At 36.7% G+C, this 16,421-nt stretch overlaps 1 protein-coding gene across 1 annotated transcript in view; it reads left to right on the top strand.

The window, feature by feature from the left end:
• Positions 1-16,421, top strand: part of agps (alkylglycerone phosphate synthase) — a 58,276-nt gene that overhangs the window by 29,271 nt on the left and 12,584 nt on the right. Inside the window, exons 12-15 of the mRNA XM_039647294.2 lie at positions 936-987; positions 13,107-13,183; positions 14,667-14,779; positions 15,319-15,388. Coding sequence (XP_039503228.1) covers positions 936-987; positions 13,107-13,183; positions 14,667-14,779; positions 15,319-15,388 — 312 coding nt within the window. The remainder of the gene's footprint in view (positions 1-935; positions 988-13,106; positions 13,184-14,666; positions 14,780-15,318; positions 15,389-16,421) is intronic.

The raw sequence follows: 16,421 nt of genomic DNA, 5'->3' as shown, positions 1-16,421 counted from the left end.
ATCATTACTCCAGTCTTCAGTGTCACATGATCCTTCAGAAATCACTCTTAATATGATGATCTGATGCTCCAGAAACATTTCTGTTTATTATCAATGTTGAAAACATTTACATTTATGCATTAGGCAGACGCTTGTATCTAAAGCATACATTTACATTCTTATCAGTTCTTGCTTTCCCTGGGAATCGAACCCATGCTTCACTGCGCTCCACTGTTTGAGCTCCAGGGAAACAGTTATATACAAAATTTTTACTGGATTCTTTGATTATTTTCACCAAAAGTGTAACCCCTGACCAATGCATGACGTGGGATGTAGGAGTAGCGGAAACTTTGACGTCTTTCGCGGTTCAAACAAATAGGACTTTGCAACAAACTCAGTATTTCATCTTTGTTCTGTTGTATTTATTTGTTCTAAAGTTTTCCAAACTGTAAGATTTTAGATGACTGAATCGATTGTAGATTTACATTTTTGTCAAAAGAACACAACTGAAGCTAAGTGGAAAGTGAGCTGTCGAAGTGAAGAAGCTTTATTGTGAGGAGTGTATGCTGAACCGTGTGTGTGAAGCTAATGGCCTCAGGTCTGGGCTTCTCATTAGCCTGTGTGTTGCTGCTGATGTAGCCCTTATTGATGATCGAGTGTTGCCGTTCTGTACAGCACTGCCTCTTATTAGTCCATAAACAAACTGGCATCCAAACTTAAAATGAATTTATTGATTATGCTGCTCCTCCATCCGTTTCAGCCCAAGGCTGCCTTTAAACAAATCGGCTTTTGTTTTAATTGGAACTCATTTTGCTGTACTGTAGGTGTTTCCTAACAACGGTCTGAGCAATAATGATGTTGTAGATTTGTTAAAGTGTAGGAGAGGGTCATTATACGCCCCGTCTATTAATCTGTTTCTGTCTGAGCATGTTTCCTCTTCTCTGTTGTTGTTCTAGAGATGTGCTCCAGCATCCATTCGGCTAATGGACAACGAGCAGTTTCAGTTCGGTGAGTTTCGTCTGTCCTTCTAATGTAACCTCTATCTAACCTGCACTGGAAATTTTATAATGATTCATAGTTTCCTAAAAACAACTTAAGTTAGACCGTATTTTACAGTAAAATTACTGTTAAACCATTTACTTTTACTGTTTGCAGCATAATTTATATGGTAATTCATAGTTTTTACTTCCAAAAAACAAAACATTTGGCCGTATTTTACAGTAAAATTACATGTGACGTTAAACGGTTTACTTTTACTGTTTTTTTTATCATAAATTATATAGCAACTAATATTTTTTTGCTTCCAAAAGCCAAAAATCTGACATTATTGTACAGTAAAATATATTGTGATGATAAACCTTTTACTGTTTTCACTATAAATTATACAGTAATTTTCAGTTTTTCTTCCAAAAGCCATAAATTTGACAATCTTTTACAGTAAAACTATGTATAATGTGATATTAAACCATTTACTTTTATGGTTTTTACACTGTAAAATATATGGTAAGTCGTAGTTTCCTAAAAAACACATCAAACAAGTTAGACAGTATTTTACGGTAAAATGACATGTAATGTGCTGTTAAACCAGTAACTATTACTGTTTTTACACTGTAAATTATATGGTAACTCATAGTTTTTACTTCCAAAAAACTACACTTTGGCAGGATTTTACAGTTAAATTGCACACAGTATAATGTGATGTTAAACCTTTGACTGTTTTTCACCAAAATTATACAGTAAAATATAGTTTTTACTACCAAAAGCCATAAATTTGACATTATTATACAGTAAAATGTAATACAATGTTAAACTTTTACTGTTTTTTAACTATAAATTGTATGGGAATTCATAGTTTTTACTTAAACAAAACAAATATTTGGTCGTATTTTGCAGTAAAATTACATGTGATGTTAAACGGTTTACTTTTACTGTTTTTTTTTTATCATAAATTATATAGTAATTGATTTTTTTTTTGCTTCCAAAAGCCATAAATCTGACATCATTGTACAGTAAAATATATTGTGATGATAAACCATTTACTTTTTACTGTTTTCACTATAAATTATACAGTAATTCATAGTTTTACTTTACATAGTACTTACTTTCTTCTGTGGTGCAAAAAAGATATTTTCACACACGCTCTTTTTCAACGACAGTTCATAGTGATGACGACTGCCTTCAGAGGGAAACAAAAAAGCCACATCAACAGCACCATTATTCTTTAAGAACAAAAAAGAGGAGGTGTTTAATTTACTAACTAACTGACATCAGAGAACCGTGAACATGAATGTTTAATTATTGAAATATTGACTTAAAGTCTCAAAAGGACAAAAGATTTTTGGTCAAATGGGTTCAGTTTGGGATTTCTTCCTTTTAATAATGGAAAAGTTTCTATAGAGGGTTTTCACGACGCGTCATCAATCCAGAAGTCGGCCATTTTGGAGGCACAGAACATAAACAATGCCACTGAACTGAACGGACTCGCAAATGTGGCTGATTATTTCTGCTGAATAATGTCTAGTTTTGGTCTGTACTAATCGGTCGCATCGGGAAAATACCTTTCGAGTTCTACAGACTGCCAAAAGTTAAAGAGAAGAGTGCAAAAAAACTAATGAAAGAATGCGTTTGAGGTGAGAGAGGCACATCATCAGCTCATCAGCCACATCATGTGTAAATGAAGCTTTGACTATGGCTTAAATGTTGACGTAGTTAACTATGGCTACAGTCCAAATCCGATTATCTTTGCATCCGTTTGGAATCTGATCTAAAATGATGTCTACGCTGTTTATCGATTTGTGAATCCATGCTGCTCTCGGGCAAAACGGCACTGACATTGACACTGATGGAGGGGTATACACTTGCCATGTAGACATGTTGTCTTATTTAAATTTTACAACATGGACATGTGTAGCCACCGCCGCGCTTGACTAACTTATACTGCGTCTTGAGTTGCAGAACTGTAGGAGGCTGGTATGTACAGCGAGCTTTTTTTTCCTTGTCTGCACCAGTTTCCAAATATGTTTCAAAAATAATAATTTTGTGGTCGTCCGGCACTTTGCAACAAAACAGCATTGTTTCGGCAGTCCTTCTCTATATGATTTTGCACCTACCACATGTTTTTCTGTGTTTTTTTTTTAGTGTAATGCTGTGTTCACACCGGACGTGAATAGCGCGTCAAATTCGCGCCTGACGCGTCTAGTTTGGCGCATGACCACTTTGTGTTAATTCGCGTGTCAAGAGTGAAACTGACGTGCGTAAAAACAAAAGTTTGAAGCGAAATTTACGCGCGTTAGAATCGAAATCCGTTGGCGGCCATTGTTTTTATGTCGACCGCGCATTCATCGAGAGAGTCACCGCTCTGTATTTACTCTGGAGAGCAGAACAGCGGCGTGGGGATCATCGTCGCCGTATATTTGTGTCCACCGGACCCTTCTGAGGTGAACCGTTTGGCGAGTTTCACCATTTGCTCGCTCCAGGAGCTGCACTGGATGACGGCCGCTGTCAGCGGTACTTCCGCCTGTCCCGCGCCAAGTTTGAAGGCTCCTGATTGGTTAACGCGACGTGAATTCACGCCAAAGTTCAGATTTTTCAACTCGGGCGGCAGACACGAATTTGCGTCAAACACGTGAATGCACAAATGGCACTAACTAAATCATTCGCCCGTAACGTGCTTAACGCGGCAGACGCTCAATTCGCGCAAAGTTGACGCGCGAATGAGGCGTATTCGCATCTTCCGCGCTCCACGCCTCATTCGCGCTGCAGGAATTTTTTACGTGCGTAACACGTCTTTGCATTGACTTAACATTGAAATCATTCGCGCCTGACGCACTATTTGCGTCCGGTGTGAACGCACCATAACAATGTATTCAGTTGTACACAAACAGTGTAGTCCATGCTGTTGTTTACATCCGAGTGCCTCCATAATGGCCGCTCATCCGGGTTACCGCCCAGAACGTGACGTCGGTGAAAACCCTCTATAGTCATCTAGATTTTACTTGAAGATGATTTCCTAACAAAAAATGGTTGGGAAAGTCATCGGTCAAAAAGGTATCCGAACGGGTGCGTCTCAATCGGCTCGCTAGTTCACTAGTTGGCTATTTTAAGGGCTGTTTCAATCACAGAATCCTTCCAGTCCACTGAAACATTCGCTCCCTAAAAATGCACCGCAAAATCCATGCAGCATCGATGCTCACTTTGCTCCCTTAACACAAATTATGTCACATTTCTGAAGCGTGAAACATAAAACCCAGGAGCCAAATCAATCATTATAATGACACGACGAGATAGAAGATTTGAAAAGACAAGTCTCAGCAGGGGGTGAACGCTTTAATTGATATTCGGCTGAAATGTTATGTGTTGAATATGTAACAGAACAATGTGTTTATGCAGCTCGTTCTCAAATTTCAGTGCAGGTGTTTTTCCACATGAAGCGTGTGTCCACATCACTCCTTCCTTGCCACTGTTGCCTTGGTTTTGGCTTGCTTAGTTGTGGATATTTAATATTTAACAATATTATTGATCTGTGTTGTACTACTTTCATGTTATCACTGTGGAGCTGCTTTGATACAATCTGTATTGTAAAAAGCGCTATATAAATAAATGTTACTTGACTTGACTTAAACTCCTGAGCGAGAGACAGCGGTGCACAGATCACCATGCACAGGCGGGAATTCACTGCGTAATGAACACTTGAGGGAGTTAACACTGTATGAAATACCTCACACCAAATGTCAGGCCCTATATATAGGCTAGCATTAGGGGTGCAACGGATCAAAAAACTCACGGATCGGATCGTTTCTCGGATCAGGGTCACGGATCGGATCATTTTTCGGATCAGCAAAAAAAAAAAAAAAATTTCCCCCAAAATAACTGTAATAGCCTACTGACAAATTATTTAATAATAAATAGACTTAACATTATGATATTCTGTTTTATTTTAACTTCACAGGGTTCCAGACTAAAAAGTTGAGCCTCAAATGAGAACTCACAGCGAGTTCTACAAAAAAAAAAAAAAAATTCTGGTCGCACTGGGGCTGACAATAAATCACTAAGCTTAATTTAGGGTGTAGATGAAATTAACTTAGTTATTATCATTTATAATGTCTTAATATCAATTAATAAAAGTAGTGAAAATATCATCGTACTTTTTTCATTTTAGGACAATCTTTAAAGGATAAACAAAAAATGTGTTGGTAATCACATAAAAAATTCAAAAAAATAAAACATTTGTTTATGATATTATTGAAGTGCTGGGAAAAGATGTGTAGTAGGCTACTTGTAAGCATTTGACTATTTCTTACACATTATCATATATAGGCTGATTTATGGACTGAAAGCCTTCTATAAGTGTTTCTCCTGGTTTCCACGTCAGCGCTGTTTGATCTGATATGGTTTATAACAGAACTCTGCGCCGAATCGGAGTGTTTCTCACTGGATTTCGTGGTGTTGATGTTATTAATTCTGAGGCGAATTCAATGGATTTCTTCACTGGATCTCCTAGTAACAGTGTTGCGTGAGCGAGATCGGCCCGCGACTGTCAAGTTCGGGGCTTTATTTTGTCAATGGATCGCTGCTGCTGCTCCGACCACGGTCCTAATCATAAATGAGTGGCGTATTTTCGTTCCACTTTCATTTTGTTTGCATTCGCTGCTAGGCAACGACTAAAGAGTCGATAGATCGCTGATTGCTCAGACGCACATCAGTTTGTGATATTTGTCTCCGTCTCCTTCCCACAGATGTTTACGCGCGCTATTCTTGTCACGGATTCATTGACGCACCGCTTTACCATGCGTTTAACGTGTGGCAAATTTACTGGTCGCACATCTGCGACTGGATGTAAAATTCAGTCGCACACTCTCAAATTTTGGTCGCAGTCTGGTCTGGAGCCCTGAAATGACGCGGGGCGTTCAAGCTTCTCCGTTCCTCCGCTCGCTATGACGAAGCTGTGCGTTGACTGAACAACATGCGCACGTTTTTTCTTTTTTTTCATAATCAATCCGCGGATCACGTGTGTGCCGAACCGAAGACATTGATCCGAACGGATCACGGATCAGTGATGATCCGTTGCACCACTAGCTAGCATATATATAAAATGAGTAATCAGAGATGATTTATCTTATCATAGAGGAAGATGCTGATATCTCGATTGAATTGATACTTGAAGAATGCACTTCCACTGCAGCCATGATTAACGTTAAAGTTTTCTATGCAGAATTTGATTTGACGACAGTCACGAGACCCATTACTCGATCCAATCACGTTAAAAATCAAATTAAAACAAGTGTGTAATATAGCGGAGTGAAAGGCTTACCGATACATCAGTTTAAATGTACTCAAGCAAAAGTAAACCATTTTTAAACTACTCGAAAAAGTACAATTTCGGATAAAACTACTTACAGTAACGTGAGTATTTGTAATTCGTTACTTCACACACCTGCGCTTCAGCAATAACATAAACCTCTGGAAAGTGCCGTAACATGCGCTGTCATCTGTGTGCTTTAAAGGTGCAGTGTGTAGATTGTAGCAACATCTAGTGGTTTGGTTGTGAGTTTGCACTAAGGGCTCCGCCCACTGCTCACCCCTCCCTTTCGAAGAAGCTACGGTGGCTCAAACGGGACAAACATATCGTCGTCTGAGAGAGCAGAGAATAGCCAAAGGAAGCCAAGATTGTCACTGTTTCTGTACCACAGTCCATTATAAACCACATCATGGATAAAGTTTACAAAGCCATAGGGGTGTGCGATATGACGATTTTTAATCGTGGACGATTAAAATGTCTCCACGATCTGCTTTTGAAGAAATATCGTAGTATCGTGTTACAGTGCATTCTATCAGTTCAGTTCTGGCGCCTCCGTCTATCAACTGTACAACGCGACGTAGCCTACACATCACATGTTAATGAATAGGTACGGGACACTGCAATTCACAAAAGTTCGTTATTTGCATAAGCCTTGCCAGTTAAACATTTAATTCACGCGCTGATGCGCTGTTCTAACGTGCGCTTTCCTGACCGCATAACCCCCGACGCTCACAGGCACAAACAGCGCCTGAATGTCTGGACTAAGTTATCTCTCGAGTCTTATTAAGCTAATACTGTTAAATACACACAATGTTTACATAAACAGGCTATGTCTAGAGTGAAAGCAAACATTTGAGAGAATATCTGGTGTAATATGCGTCTATATTAAACGCGTCGCGTGCTGGTCTAAAAGCAACAGGAATAAATAGTACTGCCGCTTGTCCTTAAAGGGATAGTTCACAAAAAAACAAACAAAAAAAAAACAAACAAAAAAATCTGTCATTATTTATTCACTCTAATGTTGTTCCAAACCTTTATTAATTTCTTTCTTGTGCTGAACACAAAAGACAATTTTTTTTTTAATGTGGGTAACCAAACAGTTGCTGGTCCCCATTAACTTCCAGGAGAGAACCTATAAAAAAAACTATAAGGAGACCAGCAACTGTTCGGTTACCCACATTATTCAAAATAACTTTTATTTTCAACAGAAGAAAGAAACTTATTCGGGTTTAAAACCTCTTGAGAGAGTAAATTAAGACAATTTTCATTTTTGAGGGAACTATCCCGTTAGTGTTAATAAAACAAAACAAAAAAACACAAGGAGAAAATCACTCACTGACTGAGAACTTTAATATATCTTTAATAAGAATCAATTTATTCAGTGAAGTCTATGTAGTGTTTTAATTTCATATTTGTTAATTTAATTACTTCAATGCTACTGCTAAATACACCTACTGCATCTGAAAAAATAAAGCACTATTTATTTAATATGAAAATGAATTTGTGTAATGTTTATCTTGTCTTATTTTTTTAATAATAAAGAAAATAATGACAAAGATTTTTATCTTTGCAACTGGCCTAAATGTATGCCTTTCTTTTTTCTTTTGTTACCTAAGGCTTTGTTTTTAACATAGGGCCATTAGTTTGGCTGTGATGAACAGCCACTTGCAAAATATTAAAACCAACTTGAAAAAGAATCGTGATTAAAAAATCGTGATCGTGATTTTCCTAAAAAAAATCGTGATATGATATTTTTTTCCATATCGCCCACCCCTACAAAGCCATAGTCAGGTGAGAATCAAGGGTTTTAATTCATAATATAATAATAGTAATCAGCTGATTGTCTCACAAACGTAACCAGCACATTGTTTTCCCACATAGCAAACCCATAATTCAGAAGAACCACATGAAACTAGGCAACTCTATATTTTTTCTAACAGGGTAAAAGTTTAGCTGGCTAATATGAGCATTACTGTGGACAGTCACCGTCCCACAGGTGGGACGTTTGCCACTATATTTTTAAAACAATAATAATACAATAATCTTAGTAAATACCTTAAATAATATTGACAAACTATATATCATTTGAAAGCTTACAATCTCTAGTTTCCATATTTGGTGACTGATTTTCAAAATATATTACAGAGGAGCCATAATTTATCAATATAAAACAAGAATATTTTCATACTCATAAGGCGTGTTCAGACCTTTATTTTAAAATAGCAGTAAACATGAAAAATCAGGAAAAAATGGTAGATACCTCAGTTTGTTTTCATGCCAAAAGTTCAAAAGATAGAATCCATTCAATTATTTTGGAAAAAAAAGGTTTTGAAAAGTTTGAAATATCAAGAAAAAAATAATAAATTCACCATTTGTGACGTGGCAGCTAGCTATGACTTACATGCGTGTTCGTTGTATGTGTTTCTTAGAGGTTCAATTCATATCAAAATCTGCCAAACTTCCCATGCTACTTCTGAATAGGATCTCTACTTCAGAAATTGTATGAAAATTGTGAAAATAATGGTTCATATCACTCAAAACACGAATGGAAATGCAGACGCCCTTATATGGGCAGTAATGGAGTCTGATTGTGCCCTAGTGAAAAAGTTTGGTACTGCGCTCAAACAAAATCTTACTGAAAGCTCATTTTTTGAGATATCAACCTAAAATTTGAAACACAACTTGTTCAGATTTTTGGCTTTGATCTTTCTGCCATTTTAGAGTAGCCCAGGTTTTGAAAATATATATTTTATGTAAAATATGAATAATTAATATTTTTACATTGTACATTTCCATAAACTCAAACTTCTATAACTTTTTTTCTGTTTCACTTTCTTAATTTATTTCACTTCTACAAAAATCTGCCAAATGTCTTCTTTAAAACAAGACCAATCATATGTCTATATTCCAAAGCATTCTTGAATTACAACCATTTAAGTTCGAAATGTGCATTTTCATGTCTATTCAAAAAAGGGGGGGTGACAGTTAACAGGTTAAAGCGTAAATCATTGTTTATACTCGACGTGTCCGCAACTTTAAAAGGTGTAATTGCAAAAATTATAATTATGGTCCTGCAGCCCTTCTGTCATAATTCAGACCTAAATTATTTCTGTTAAATATAGAAGTTATATAACCTGTCATTCTCAAAGGGAAAACATTACTGCTGGACCAACACCATATTTAATATGAAGTTGCAGATTAATTTTTCTACCGAGCTACAAAATCCTGGAACTGACAGTGACGGATGCCAGGATGAAGATATTAATTTGTGAATTAAATATTTAAATGTATCATAAATCATTCTAATATGATGATTTGCTGCTCAAGAAACATTTCTGATTATTATCCATGTTGAGACATTTGTGCTGCTTCATATTTTTGTTGAAACCAATCTTTTTTTCAAAAAACTTCAAAAGAACTGCATTTATCTGAAACCGATTCTTCTGTAGCATTATAAATGTCGTTACTGTCACTTTTGATCAAGTTGATGTCTTGCTTAACAAATGTATTTCTTTCAAAACATTTTTTTTACTGATCCCAAACTTTAAACAATAGTGTATTTCCAAATCAATACATCATTTTCCAATTATTTCCACAGAGCCTAATTAATATTCATGAGTGAGTTGTGACATCACAAACGCATTGAACTACTGTAAGTGGCATCAATGTTTAATTAGACAATTTAGTATTTGTGTGCAGTTGTGAAGTCATTGACCGTTGCGTAATATCCAGACGTGCTGTATATCGATAACATGCATTACCCATGAGTGTTATGAGTTGAAAAAACATGAAAAGCAGAGTTTCCACAATCAATCCAGTCCTGGCTTTAGAGGCAGTGATCTGTTTCCGTATCACACTCCACAGAGATGAACTGCAAGATTTTAGCATTGTAGAGCTTTGTTTTTGTTTTTTTATTACTTGTTGTTGTTCTGTGTATTCATTACATCAGTGGTTTAATTTGGCGCGGTGTGATTCATCTCTGGAGAACCCCCGCTCGCGTCGCCGCGCAGAAAGTGAAATTGATCATTATTTTACCAGCTGAGCTGCGAGCGAATGCACAAACACGCGGTTCAGGAACAATGAAAAATGGCCCTGGCAGCAATTAAGCTCTCAGTGCCGCCGGGGTTGATGACGTTACACGCGGAGATGTGGGGGAATCTGTGAGGGGTTGCCAGATAAATGTGGAAAAGCTCCCCGTCTCCAGGGACCTCGTTAACTCCTGTACGGATCTGTGTTTTCATCCACGGTGCACTTCTGAGAGAGATGAATCGACTCTTTAATGAAGACTCTGCGCTCTGTAACCATAATGGCGTTTGCAGCATGCACACTCTTTAAGCCCAGAAGTGTTGTTTTTTATATCTGCGTTATAATGGCGAGCAGAAGAAGGTCGCATGTAATCTCTGAACGGTATAGCCGTAGACATCCATAATAAAGGCTAGTTGTCTTACGGCGGAGTCATAACTGGCGGCCATCTTGTCACAGGCAAGCTTTCTGGCGGCCTCTGATGTAAGTTGAATGATCAGCACGAACAGAAATACTCTTATCTCGTTGAAATCTTGACGGATTTACAAACGGTTTTGGTTTCTTACAAACATTATTAACGTGGCTTATTATTCATAAGTATGCAGTGTCATAACTACATCTCTGACGTTAATAACAAACCAAACCATTTGGAAATCGGTAGAAAATTGAGCAAGTTATGGTTATTTAAAAAGTACATGCACCATTAAAACACAATGTTACGAGTGAGCGAGCTGCCTGTGGCAAGATGGCCGCCAGTGCGGATGTTGACATCTAGCCTTTATTATGGATATCTATGGGTATAGCGTCGTGAAGGTGTGGGTCCTCTTAAGCTATTGGGCGACGTCGGTTACTGTTGACGTTCTTTGGAAGCGTTAATGAACCTCTTGGCGTCAAACAGGAAAATTAAGTCACGGTATAAGTATGTTTATAGCATATAGCAAAAACAGTAAAATTGTGTTTTTATTATAACAGTATTATTGTAAGTGTTTTCTGTGTGAATATATGTGGAAATGTAATTTATTCCTGTGATCAAAGCTGAATATTCAACATCATTACATTCGCATAATCCTTCAGAAATCATTCTGATATGATGATTTGATGCTCCAGAAGCTGCCATTTTGATTCGTCCAAAAAAACTACTTTTGCAAACTCGTTAGTTTTCTTTTTCCCGAATGGCGGCCCTATAAACGGTATGTGGGAAAATAATGATAATTTGCACTCTTGTAGTGATGGGAATGACTAGAAATCTGACCCAATTTGGTCTCTCTACTACCTACTCTATAGCGCCACCACCAGTTTGATCTAGAAAAATGAAACGCAGTTCACCTGATTCCTCTCTTCATGCGGACCACGTTCAACATCTTCCATTTTCCGTCCTTTACAATAGTGGCCATTTTGAAAAGTACAGTATTCGATATTTTTTTGCTACTATTCCATACATTTTTTTTCTTTATCGGAACCATGATCTGAGAGTCCATGCCAAATTTGGGAACACCATATTTTATAAAAGTAGCTATTTTTGCTAATAACTTTTAAATAGTTTGTCAGAATCATGATCTTGGCATTTATGGATTCCTTGAGTCATGCCGAATACGTGGATTTCGATTTTGTCAAGATCAGATGAACCATTTCGCGCTATTTTTGAATTTCGACATGAATTGCAATATCTTTTAAATGATTTGACAATCGGTATCATCATTGGCATGTCTGAAATTGTTTTCTCATTGTCATTATGATTCGTGGTTTATACTGATTCCTACAATATCTCATTTGTCACTTTCCACCAATTTGCCTGTCCGCCATATTGAAGTAAATAAAAAAATAAAATTCCACTATTCCTACAAATTTTGTCCAATTACGTTTAAAATCTCAGATCAGATGGTCTTTTGGACCGAGCCGCACACCCTCCAGGGTCTGGGCCCCGTATCGTTGCTTGCGGCTATATTTATTATTATTATTATTATTATACTAACTTGATAGTTCACACTAAAGTCCAAACATGCATAAACACATTGTAACATTTGAGTTTAAAAACAATAAAATAAAACATAACGAGTAAATGAAATTATTTGTTTATTATGTCATAAATATAAAAAGTTAATTCAGTTAAATTCCGCACATTTGAAGCTCTTGCGAATGTATAAACAGCTCTAACCTGTACATCAGTTTAATGTTGTTTATCGTGACTTTGTTCAGAATTCACAAACAACTGCAATAATCTTGACTTATTTGGGATGCGTTTTCACAGAACGTGATCATTTTCATGCATAAATACTGATAGCTATTCAAATATTTGTACCACAGACATCAACAAATATCTACCAGATGACACATTACTACCATTTGACTGTATCATCATATTGCCAGTTCTAAGAAACAGGAAGTGATGGAGAGAGACAGGAAGTGTAAGTGAACACAACACTGGTCAGTGTGCTATCCGTGACATGACTTGTTGTGTGTGATATTTCACACACTGATTCATGTCAGTGAGATCTTGTGTTGGTTCTGCTGTGAATCTGACTGCGTGTGTGTGAGATTCTCTGGTGTTTCTTATCAGAGGAACTGCTATCAGGATGATTTATGTGCAGCGTTCCTTCTCGGCCTTTCCCTCTCTTTGTGTCTCCAGTCATTACTGCGCTATTGTTCACACCGCTAATAAATCTGACACAAAGGCCTCTGGGAAACCCGAGGTTGGTGACGTTAGAGCAGCACGAGAGTCATTCGCTTCGACGACTGCACACAGCTCCTGAAAAAAGTGCGCTAAATGATTGCGTGATTAATACCGAGGTTTTCGATGTTTTGACAGGTCATGCACTCAAGCCGCAGGTGTCCTCCATGTTCACGTCATTCGTGGACGGCTTGAAAAAATTCTACATAACAAAGGTGAGACAGAAGCGTGAATGTGTGTCAATAGAGTTTTGCAACAATTAAACTGGAAGTGAAAACTCTCCTTAGGGAAATCGATTTTTAACGATAACTTATAAATCTTTAAAGACGGCCCTACTGTGAGTGACGAGGTTGTCAATGCACGGTATTTGCTTCTTATTTATTTTTATTTTTAAATAATTGTGTTTAACAGCAGAATTTGTGGTGAAAAAGTACATTACCCATGATGCTCTATGAATTTGTGGTGAAAAACTACATTACCCATGATGCTCTATGAATTTGTGGTGAAAAACTACATTACCCATGATGCTCTACTGAAAATTCCACCAGAGTCAAAAGATCTCATTAACTCCGCCCCCTCCCATGAAGCATTGCGAATGATACAATCGCGTTATCTCAAAATACTTAAATATATGATTATATGCATATGCAACAAACTGATTATATCTATAGATAGATTGATATTTTCATGCATGCATACTTACAGACACACACACATATTTATACATACACACACACACACACATATTATATATGAAAAGTTCTGATGCAAAAGCCTCTAAGTGCCATTTGAAATTTTCTTCTAGAATGAACATTTTTATCAAGCTTGTATATTTAAGTTCAGTAATTTCACTTAAATGGCAATGAAGATTACCTATTAATTGTTATTTAAGTGAAATCACTGAACTTAAATATACAAGCTTGATAAAAATGGTCATTTTAGAAGCAAATTTCAAAGGGCATTTAGAGGCTTTTGCATCTGAACTCTTCATATATATATATATATATATAAATGTATATAAACACACACAGACATATATATATATATATATATATATATATAAAAAAATCAGCTGAACCATACATACACACACATATACATGCGCACACAAATACATATATATATGTAATATCAGCTGTTTTTAATTCGATTGTCATTTGCAATGCTTCATGGGATTGTAGTTCTTTTCCTCACTGAAGCCGTTAAGTCTTGTGCCTTTTGTATTTTTGTTTGATTTTCATCGTTTTTTTTGCTTCAAATCAACGTTTTTAATGTTACGGTTCTCCTCGGAGCTGGTTGGCTCGGTTCATGGCTTGTAACTCTTTAACAAAGTCTTTTTAAAATCCCTATGGGAAAAATGTATGGAGAAAAATACTTGCAAAAGTGGGCGGGCACTAATACACTCTATTACGCAGCTCTCCGGAATACTTCATTCTGATTGGTCGGCCACAGTATTCTACATTCAAAGCAAGAAATGTTACTGATTTGATTGGCTTGTGAAAGTAGCTGCTGATATTATTGACTATTGTTTTTGTTTTGTTTATTCACGCCCACACAGTCACTTTAAATAAAAAAAATGAAAACTAAATTTTAATGTCAAATTCTCATACGATAAAGGATAATTATTCTCCTTAAAAATAAGGTTCCCTGATGGATTGTGGGTCTCTATGTTGTCTAACGGTGCAACTCTGCTCTCAGTTTAAAGGGTTCGACCCGCACCACCTGTGTGTCGCCACGCTGTTATTCGAGGGTGATCGTGGGAAGGTTTTGCAGCACGAGAAACAGGTTTACGACATCGCAGCCAAATTCGGGTAAGAAACCCTTGGTTGTTTGTGTGTGTGTGTGTGTGTGTTCTTCCCATCTATGCCGTTTCTATGGAACCAGAGTTACTATTTGACCAGTATAGTTCAGCATGGGTCATTAGGGTCGTGACCCCTGACCTTACCTGACCTGTCTGATTGTATACGGAAGCACTGGCGTTTGTCTCTGTCTTTTCATGCTCCCTCATTCATCACGGCTCTTTCAGTGGCAGTGATGGGTGTGTGAGGAAAACAGAGCACAGATTGAATGATTTCAGCATTAAAGGTTGGTTTGATTTTGAGAATATTTGATTAGAGGCCGATTGTGATGGATTGAAGGGGATGAATGGATAGATCCCACAGCTGACCTTATTGATCCACTGCCTCTGTGTGCGTGTGTGTATCCATATGGGAAATGTTCACGGACCACAAACGCCTTGATGGTTATTCTCTCGCAACATTGACTGTGCTGATAATATATATGATTTCCCTCTTCACGTCCCAATGACCTGTACTCTGTTTCTTACTGTGTGTGTGTGTGTGTGTTTTAGGGGACTGGCAGCAGGAGAGGACAACGGTCAGAGGGGTTACATGCTGACGTTTGTGATCGCGTATCTCCGGGTGTGTTATGAATCCCCTTCATTTCAACAGACTTCAAAATGCAACTACAAATAACTTATATCTAACCCTAAATGTGTGTTTTTGTGGTGGCATGTTTTTTTTTTTTTTTTTTGGACACCCATTTTAATTATATAGTTTTATTTCAAATGGAAACATTACATGACATTAAGGCCATTATGATAATGTTACAAAAGTTTTTAGTTAAATGCTGTTCTTATGAACTTTTGAAGAATCCTGAAAGAAATGAATCACAAATATATGAAGCGGCACGACTGTTTTCAACACTATCTATCTATCTATCTATCTATCTATCTATCTATCTATCTATCTATCTATCTATCTATCTATCTATCTATCTATCTATCTATCTATCTATCTATCTATCTATCTATCTATCTATCTATCTATCTATCTATCTATCTATCTGTCTAACTATCTATCTATCTATCTATCTATCTATCTATCTATCTGTCTAACTATCTATCTATCTATCTATCTACGGTATCTATCTATCTATCTATCTATCTATCTATCTATCTATCTATCTATCTATCTATCTATCTATCTATCTATCTATCTATCTAACTATCTATCTATCTATCTATCTATCTACGGTATCTATCTATCTATCTATCTATCTATCTATCTATCTATCTATCTATCTATCTATCTATCTATCTATCTATCTATCTATCTATCTATCTATCTATCTATCTATCTATCTATCTATCTATCTATCTGTCTGTCTGTCTGTCTGTCTGTCTGTCTGTCTATCTATCTATCTATCTATCTATCTATCTATCTATCTATCTATCTATCTATCTATCTATCTATCTATCTATCTATCTATCTATCTATCTATCTATCTATCTATCTATCTATCTATCTATCTATCTATCTATCTATCTATCTATCTGTCTAACTATCTATCTATCTATCTATCTATCTATCTATCTATCTATCTATCTATCTATCTGTCTAACTATCTATCTATCTATCTATCTACGGTATCTATCTATCTATCTATCTATCT

This window comes from Pimephales promelas, chromosome 7, assembly GCF_988280905.1.
Source record: "Pimephales promelas chromosome 7, fPimPro1.hap1.1, whole genome shotgun sequence".
NCBI classification, from domain to species: Eukaryota; Metazoa; Chordata; class Actinopteri; order Cypriniformes; family Leuciscidae; genus Pimephales; species Pimephales promelas.
Note: the sequence above shows the minus strand (reverse complement) of the source record. Positions and strands in the feature narration are given on the sequence as shown.